Below are 9,430 nucleotides of genomic sequence, written 5' to 3' on the forward strand. Positions count from 1 at the left end.
TCTCTCTCTCTCTCTCTCTCTCTCTCTCTCTCTCTCTTTCTTTCTTTCTTTCTTTCTATCTGGTATGCATGCCCTGTGTGCATATACCCCTGCATGCCAATGTCAGGAGAGAACATTAAATCCCTTTATAGATGGTTGTGAGCCACCATGTGGTTGCTTAGAATTGAATATCTGAACCTCTGGAAGAGCAGGCAGTGCTTAACCACTGAGCCATCTCTCCAGCCCACACTACTTTTTCTTTAAGCCTTGGTGCTCTGTGAAACACAATCCCCGGTGGGTGGGGCTTTCTACTGAGGCTTTTGTTTTTTTCTTATGTAAGTTTTTTTCCCCCATCATCATCTGTTGTTTTTATTTAGCATTGCTTTTTTGGATTCTATTTCCATCCCTAGAATTGACTTTCTTAATTCATTCAACTATTTGTGCTTTCTTTGAATTCATTCAGGAGTTTATTCATGTTGGCTTTGAAATCCATCAACATATCTGTTAGCATTTTTTTTTTTTCAAATTCATTGTTTATAGTTTCATCAAAATGACTCTCATCGGAGGCCACTACTATTTAGCTGGTAATTTTTGTGGGGACATACTGTCTTTGCTTTTTGTGGTGTCTTGATTGTGCTTTTGTGTCAGGACTGCCACACCTGTCGTTGTCTTGTTGGCTGACTCTTCCTGGCACACACGGATTGGATATTTGCACTGACGCTTTGCACCATGATATGACTCCAGGTCTTGACTCACTCAGGTATAGCTTGAAGTTTAGTCATGGTGAAACTTAGGACTGATGTGTGGGTCGATCAGCTAGGTTGACCCTTTATTGGCTACAGAGAGAATGACTTCCAACTTTGCACAGTGTGGTGGGGGTTGGCCTCTGACCTCATGAGCATGGATTCAGGGTTCAGTGTGCTAGTGAGCTGGGTGCTGGGTACATGGTTTCACATGCTCTGACTTCAGGAGTCTGGATCTGCCCGGTATAAAGGTCAGGTTATTACAGACGGCAGCAGCAGGGGTTTCATGCAGCTTCTGGAGTTGGTTTGTGCAGTCAAGGTATCGCAGGTAGGAACAAGATTCACGTGCCCTCTAGCCTTAGGAGTCAGAACCCATGCATTTGCAGGCCCCAGAGTACTGGTGTTACCAGACTCAGCTTGTGCCCCAACAAGCTGGGTTCATGTATCTATCTGTCGTCAATGAGCTAATTGAAAGAGCTGAATTAATAGTGAAAAGTAAAAAACGTTTATTCAATATGATCACATGGGGAAAGAGAGGCAAAGGCATTCAATGACCCAGTGACCTTCTTCCCAGTCTGCCTTAGGGGGGAGAGTTCCTAAAATAGAATGCATGAGATTAACCCTCTGAAACTGTAAGCAAGCATCCAATTTAAATATCAGTGGTGAGAAGGTACCATGAGTATTCATCCCTGGATTAGGACATGCGCTAGCAGTGATTATGGTTCCAGGATGTGATGGCGTTGTGGGGTCAGATGCAGTGTTGGCTTTTCTGGGGGAGCATCTCCATGTGGGTTCCAGGTAGCTCCCTCAGCCGGGTTTAGTGACTGTGAGGACTGCAGAGATCTCACTGGTGAGAACTGCAGATAGCTAAGGTGGGGTGAGATGTTGGTACTCTCGTGCCTAGTTTCCTGTCCTAGGGAGAAGCCTCTGTTGGTTTGGCACTGATCTTGGCTTTGGTGGCCAGGAGTAGACTCTCTGTGGCAAGCCTTGACACACTCTGGCACCCTCCTTAGTTACTTCCATCCAAATGCAGTTGGTTTTAGTTGCACTGCCTACCAAGGGCTTCTGGTCACCCATCTTGCTGATGTGCAAGAGATCTGTCCATATTTTATTTTCTTTTGTGCAAAATCAGGATTCTTTTTTTACCTTTCCCTCTCATTGTCCAGCTGAGAGCTGATAGTCAAAGCTGACATTTCTAATGACTTAACTAATATGTATTCTTTTTCTCTCTTGCCCAGAATGTCCTCAGCAGGAGAGTGACATTGTCTTCTTGATTGATGGCTCCGGTAGCATCAACAACTTTGAATTTCAGAAGATGAAGGAGTTTGTCTCAACTGTGATGGAACAGTTCAGAAAGTCTAAAACCTTGGTGAGGACTGGTGGGTAGCCCTACATAAGGCTGACACTCATGACAACCAGAATGCCACTGTTCTTTTCTTCTTCTTATTATTATTAATATTCATATTTTTTCATTTTTTTTTTACGTTCCAGATTTTATTCCCCTCCCAGTCTACTCTCAGACTGTTCCACCTCCCATACCTCCTCTTCGTCCCCTGTCTCCATGAGGATGTTCCCCCACTCCCACCCCCACCCCACCAGACCTCTAAACTCCCTGGGGTCTCCAGTCTCTTGAGGGTTAGGTGCATCATCTCTGACTGAACCCAGACCTGGCAGTCCTCTGCTGTATGTGCGTTGGGGGTCTCATATCAGCTGGTGTATGCTGCCTCGTTGGTGATCCGGTATCTGAGAGTAACCAGACCCCAAAGAGGATGTTCTAGTTAGATGGGTACCCACTAAATACCAGTGGTGGGAAGGTACCATGAGTATGCATCCCTGGACTAGGGCATGCGCTAGCAGTGTCTACTGTTTCAGGATGTGATGGCGTTGTGGGGCAGATGCAGTGTTGGCTTTTCTGGGGAGCATCTCCATGTGGGTTCCAGGTAGCTCCCTCAGCCGGGCTTAGTGACTGTGAGGACTGCAGAGATCTCACTGGTGAGAACTGCAGATAGCTAAGGTGGGGAGAGATGTTGGCACTCTCGTGCCTAGTTTCCTGTCCTAGGGAGAAGCCTCTGTTGGTTTGGCACTGATCTTGGCTTTGGTGACTAGATGTAGACTCTCTGTGGCCAGCCTGGATTTCTGTGCTTTCTAGGGTTGTCTTTACTCCCTTGATACACTCTAGCACCAGATTAATTGAGACTGCTGGCCCTCCTACAGGGTCACTCTCTTCCTCAGCTTCTTCCAGCTTTTCCCTAATTCAGCCACAGGGGTCAGCAGCTTCTGTCCATTGGTTCGGTGCAAATATCTGCATCTGACTCTTTCAGCTGCTTGTTGGGTCTTTCAGAGGGCAGTCATGATAGGTCCCTTTTAGTGAGTGCTCCATAGCCTCAGTAATAGTGTCAGGCCTTGGGACCTCTCCTTGAGCTGGATCACACTTTGGGTCTATCGCTGGACCTTCTTTTCCTCAGGCTCTTCTCCATGTCCATCCCTGCAGTTCTTTCAGACAGGAACAATTATGGGTCAGAGTTTTGACTGTGGATAGCAACCCTATCCCTCTTTCTGCTGGAGGTCGGCTCTACAAGTTCCCTCTTCACACTGCAGAGCATTTAATTTAGGGTCCCTCCCTTTGAGTCCTGAGAGACTCCCACCTCTCAGGTCTCTGGTACATTCTGGAGGGTCCCCCCCCCCCCGTCTCACCTCCTACCTCCCGAGGTTGCCTGTTTCCATTCTTTCTGCTGGCCTCCAGGGCCTCAGTCCTTTCCCCCCACTTAATACCAGATCATATTCCCCTCTCTCTACTCTCTGTCCCCTTTCCCTCTCAGGCCCCTCTCTCCCTCCTCCCTTGTGGTTGTTTTCTTCTCCCTCCCAAGTGGGACTGAGGCATCCTCACTTGGGCCCTTCAACTTGTTAACCTTTTTGAGTTTTGTGGACTGTTTATTGGGTGTTCTGTTTTTTTTTTCTTTGCTAATATCCACTTATTAGTTAGTACATATCATTCATATTCTTTGGGGTCTGAGTTACCTCACTCAGGATGATATTTTCTTTTTTCTTTTTGTTTTTTTTGTTTTGTTTTGTTTTTTGTTTTTTTTTTTTTTTGAGACAGGGTTTCTCTGTGTAGCCCTGGCTGTCCTGGAACTCACTCTGTAGACCAGGCTGGCCTCAAACTCAGAAATCCTCCTGCCTCTGCCTCCCAAGTGCTAGGATTAAAGGCTTGTGCCACCACTTCCTGGCTAGGATGATATTTTCTAGTTCCATCCATTTGCCTGCAAAACTCAGGATGTCCTCGTTCTTAATAGCTGAGTAGTATTCCATTGTGTAAATGAACCACATTTTCTGTATCCATTCTACTGTCTTGGGACATCTGGGTTATTTCCAGCTTCTGGCTATCATAAATAAGGCCACTACGAACATAGTGGAACACATTCCCCTGTGGCATCTTTGGAATATATTCCCAAGATTGATATATCTGGGTCTTCAGGTAGATCTATTTCCAGTTTTCTGAGGAACTTCCAGATTGATTTGTGGAGTGGTTGTACCAGTTTGCAATCCCACCAACAATGGAAGTGTTCCTCTTTCTCTACATCCTTGTCAAGATGTGTTGTCACCTGAGGTTTTGATTTTAGCCATTCTGATTGGTGTAAGGTGGAATCTCAGGGTCATTTTGATTTGCATTTTCCTGATCACTAAGGACTTGAACATTTCTTTAGGTGCTTCTCAGCCATTTGAGATTTCTCTGTTGTGAATTCTTGGTTTAGTTCTATNCCCCGTTTTTAAATTTTTTTTTTTTGTTTGTGTGTGTGTGTGTGTGTATGTGTGTGTGATTAGCTTCTTGAGTTCTCTATATATTTTGTATATTAGCCCTCTATTGGATGTGGGGTTAGTGAAAATTTTTTTTTCCCAATCTGTAGGTTGCCAATTATTGTCTATGTCCTTTGCCTTACAGAAGCTTTCCAGTTTTATGAGATCCCATTTATCAATTTTTGATCTTAGAGCATGAGCCATTGGAGTTCTGTTTAGGAATTTTCCCCCTGTGCCAATGAGTTCAAGGCTCTTTTCCATTTTCTCTTCTATTAGATTGAGTGTATCTGGTTTTATGTTAAGGTCCTTGATCCACTTGGACTGGAGCTTTGTGCAAGGTGACAAATATGGGTCTATTTTCATTCTTCTACACAGAGACAGCCAGTCAGATCAGCACCATTTATTGAAGATGCTTTCTTTTTTCCATTGCATATTTTTGGCTTCTTGGTCAGAGATTAAGTATGTGTAAGTGTGTGGTTTTATTTCTGGGTCTTCAATTCTATTCCACTGATCAACCTGTCTGTCTTTGTACCAGTACCATGCAGTTTCTATCACTGTTGCTCTGTAGTAAGGCTTGAAGTCGGGGATAGTGATTCCCCCAGTTAAGAGTGGTTTTTGCTACTCTTGCTTTGTTGTTGTTGTTGTTTTTGTTTTTTGTTTTTGCCTTTCCAGATGAAGTTGAGACTTGCTTTTTCCATGTCTTTGAAGAATTGTGTTGGGATTTTAATGGGGGATTGTGCATTGAATCTGTAGATTGCCTTTGGTAGGATGGCCATTTTTCCTATGTCAATTCTGCCAATTCATGAGCATGGGCAAACTCTCCATTTTCTGAGATCTTCAATTTCTTTCTTGAGAGACTTGAAGTTATTGTATTTCACTTGTTTGGTTAGAGTTACCCCAAGATATTTTATATTATTTGTGGCTATTGTAAAGGGAGTTGTTTTCCTAATTTCTTTCTCAGCTTGTTTATCATTTGTATAAAGGGCCACTGTTCTTGAGTGATTAAAAAGTGGGATTTGAAGCCGGGTGTGGTGGCTCACGCCTTTAATCCCAGCACTCGGGAGGTAGAGGCAGAGGCAGGCGGATTTCTGAGTTCGAGGTCAGCCTGGTCTCCAAAGTGAGTTCCAGGACAGCCAGGGCTATACAGAGAAACCCTGTCTCAAAAAAACAAAACAACAACAAAAGTGGGATTTAGTGAATCATAGATGATAGTGCTTGCTACCTTGACACGTTCTTTTCAACTGTGCTTGTTATGGTTTCAGCATTATTTTGGCTCCCCGTCACATTTCAGCATTATTTTGGCTCCCCATCACATAGACAGCCCTGACTGATTGACTGATTGATGGATAGGGGTTGTCCTAGGGAATGAAACCCCTGCCACTCCTGCTGAGTTTTAGTATTGTCAAACAGAGGTGTGCAGCCCTTGCTGAGGTGGGGGGATGGGCATGCTCTGTGGTGTAATGGCAGCTGCTCTGTTCCTAGTTCTCTTTGATGCAGTACTCGAATAATTTCCGGATTCACTTCACCTTCAATGACTTCAAGAGAAACCCTAGCTCAAGATCACTCGTGAACCCAATAAAGCAGCTGACTGGAAGTACAAAAACTGCCTCAGGGATCCGGAAAGTAGTGTGAGTCCCTTCATCCTCGCCTTTCAGAGACGGAGGCGGTGGCAGTTTTAGTTGGATGGCGGAGGACCAGAAGAGTTGCTTAGACAGGGATGGGGTGAACTATTTCCCAGAGGGCAAAACTATTTGAGGAATCTTCACGTATACACAGGTTGCAGTTAAAATTAACAGTTAAAAGAGGCAGAAAGATGGATTAAGCCTATTCTGGGCTCTGGGCAGAGTGTTTGCCTCACCAATGTAAGGCCCTGGGAGAGATCCTTAACGGTGTAGGAAAAAGAAAAACCAAACCAAAACAACAAAAAGACAAAATAAAAATAAGTTGAATTCAAGCCACCAACCCAAGTTTATATTCAGTGTGGGTCTGCTGTGAGTTGTAAGCAGGCAATGCCGTTCTGTCTGCGTTGTTAGAGCTTGCTCTGTTTTTGGCACATATACCAAGATGAGTGTGGGGTTGGTGGAAGTGTAAGAAGATGAGGGTCTGGCTAATAAAGTTAATAAAGTGCTTGCAATGCAAACGTAAAGACGAGTTCCACCTCCAGAACCCATGTAAAAAAGCCAGACCCAGTGGCGATTCACTTGTAATCCTGATGCCAAGGAGGCAGAGACAGCAGAATTCCTGGAGCTCAATGCCCAGGGATAATAGCCCAGCATAATAACTGAGCTCTGGGCCAGTGAAAGACCCTGTCATGGGCAGCTGCTGACAGGTGTGACACCCGGCCCCCTCTCATTTTCCCCTTTCTTCTCTCTCTGTCTCTTCTCTCTCTGTCTCTGCCTTTCTGTCTCTCTGTCTCTCTCTCTGTCTCTGTCTGACTGTCTGTCTGTCTGTCTCTCTCTGTCTCTGTCTGTCTGTCTGTCTGTCTGTCTGTCTGTCTGTCTGTCTCTGTCTCTCTGTTTCTGTCTGTCTGTCTCTCTGTCTCTCTGTCTCTCTCTGTCTCTCTCTGTCTGTCTCTCTGTCTCTCTCACACACACCACAAGGGTAGGAAAATGAGGTAGAAAGCTTGTATAGTACTGTGGGTGAGATTTGGTTATGGACTGAGAAGTCTATTTCTTTATTTCTTTACAGTTTTTTCCCCCATATTTAACAGTAACAAGGAACTGCATGTGGTGGTACATAACTGTAATTCAGGAGATGGAGGCAGGGGGATCACCAATTTGAGGCCCAGCAAGACTTTGTGTTCAAAACGTAAAAAACAACAACAAAACCAATCAAACTCAGGGGGAGAATCCCACGTAGACAGCCAGGCTCAGCACCTGCAATCTTGACTCTGTGGCTGCCTCATGCTGGATGCTAACAATATCTCTGCCCATTCGTGCGTCTGCCGTCCTCTTCCCTCCACAGGAGAGAACTGTTTCAAAAAACCAATGGGGCCCGGGAGAATGCTGTGAAGATCCTAGTTGTCATCACAGATGGAGACAAATCTGGTGATCCCTTGGATTATAGTGATGTCATCCCCGAGGCAGACAGAGCAGGGGTCATTCGCTACGTAATTGGGGTAGGAAGTACAGATATTGGCTTGGTACTTCTGTGGAGATTGGAGATTTCCTACTGATGTGTTCTGTCTTCAATATGCAAACATTAGTAAAATTAAAGGAAGGCAAGGGCCATTGCTAGGCCGTATACTCGGCTACCACATATCTATGCCACAATAATGCTGTATATGTAACAAATGATTCAAAAATCCAGTGGTTTTATAGGTCAGCTTGTTGTTTGGCAGGTTGTTTTCTTGGTCTCCGCAAGGCGCACTTCCAGATCTGCATTAGCTGCAGACTGGGGGCAGATCTGCTAAGCCCGCCTTTGGACGCTTTAGATTTGTCTGCTGGGAAGATGGCCCTTGCTCCCTGGGTCTCATTTTCCAGTGGCCTCACCTGCGGATGCTCTCATGATGAAGGCAGAGGAGAGAGGGAGTAGATGTTGCAGGCATTTTTATTTTTTACTTTTTATTGTAAGCTTCTATTTGGGTCACATTTGGTATCAATCCAGGGTTGACACAGAGATAATGAGTGGGGCAGGATATTCCACCAAGAGTAGATGGGTGTGGCAAAATTTGGGAAAAAGACTTGGGTCCAGAAAGAGGAAAAATGCTAGGATTGCCAGTGTAATCACGCTTATGCGCCACCTTGAATAACATAGAAAAAGGTATCACAAAATGATAGTGTAGCAAGTAAGAAGGACCTTCACATATAAAAATGATTCTTTTGGGGCTGGAGAGATGACTTTGTAAGAGCACTTATTGCTTTTCCAGAGGATCAGACTTCAGTTCCCAGCACCCGGGTCAGGTGCTCATAACAGCTTGTAACTCCATCTCCAAGGGATTTGATAACTTTGACCACACACTCATGCACATACCCAGACACACACAGACACAGATACAAAGACACACAGACACGTACGAAGAGAGAGAAAAGAAGAAAGATAGACTTATAAACAAAATAATAATAATAATAAAAAAGGAATCTCTTTTGCTGGGGAGATGTCAGCTCCCTACCAGGAGGAATGGCATGGCAGATGGATGGCCATCTGGAGATCAAATTGCTCCCTGTGCTATGTACAACCTGCCTAACTGTCCCCAACAGCCCTGTTCTAAGCTGCCTTCTGCTGAACTCTTTATTGGACAGAAAAAGTTTCAGATTCTTTCATCAAGGAATTTTCTTTGCTACATGGGATTGCTACTGTCAGAGGATATATAATTTAGCTTTGGCTCCTTGGCAACAGGTGGGAAATGCCTTCAACAAACCAGATTCCCGCAGAGAGCTCGACACTATCGCGTCTAAGCCAGCTGGTGAACACGTGTTCCACGTGAACAACTTCGAAGCCCTGAATACCATTCAGAACCAGCTCCAGGAAAAGATCTTTGCAATTGAGGGTGAGCCAGCCCAGTACAGAGCAGCAGTTCCTACTTAGCTTCTGTACCCCAGCATCAGCTCATCTCCAGACATTTGGGACTGACCTGCTGCATCCCTTTGAAATAAGCAAAGCTGGATTTTTTGTCTCTAATTATCAGATCTAGACTATAGGATGATTAAACTGTAGCACAGTGGATTCAAATCCTACACAATATTTACCAAAAATTTATATGTGCTCTGAGCACTGTTTGACTTACTGTCATGTCTCCTTTGCCTAGCATAGTGTGTGCTACAGAGAAATGTCCAAAAATGTTGGTTGAATACATTTACAATTTACAAATTAGAGAATTTCTTCTTCTTCTTCTTCTTCTTCTTCTTCTTCTTCTTCTTCTTCTTCTTCTTCTTCTTCTTCTTCTTCTTCTTCTTCTTCTTCTTCTTCTTCTT

At 44.4% G+C, this 9,430-nt stretch overlaps 1 protein-coding gene across 1 annotated transcript in view; it reads left to right on the forward strand.

The window, feature by feature from the left end:
• Positions 1-9,430, forward strand: part of Itgam (integrin subunit alpha M) — a 63,686-nt gene that overhangs the window by 12,399 nt on the left and 41,857 nt on the right. The window contains exons 6-9 of the mRNA XM_021206608.2: positions 1,961-2,091; positions 6,000-6,145; positions 7,482-7,635; positions 8,856-9,006. Coding sequence (XP_021062267.1) covers positions 1,961-2,091; positions 6,000-6,145; positions 7,482-7,635; positions 8,856-9,006 — 582 coding nt within the window. The remainder of the gene's footprint in view (positions 1-1,960; positions 2,092-5,999; positions 6,146-7,481; positions 7,636-8,855; positions 9,007-9,430) is intronic.

This window comes from Mus pahari, chromosome 1 (genome assembly GCF_900095145.1).
Source record: "Mus pahari chromosome 1, PAHARI_EIJ_v1.1, whole genome shotgun sequence".
Classification (NCBI taxonomy): domain Eukaryota; kingdom Metazoa; phylum Chordata; class Mammalia; order Rodentia; family Muridae; genus Mus; species Mus pahari.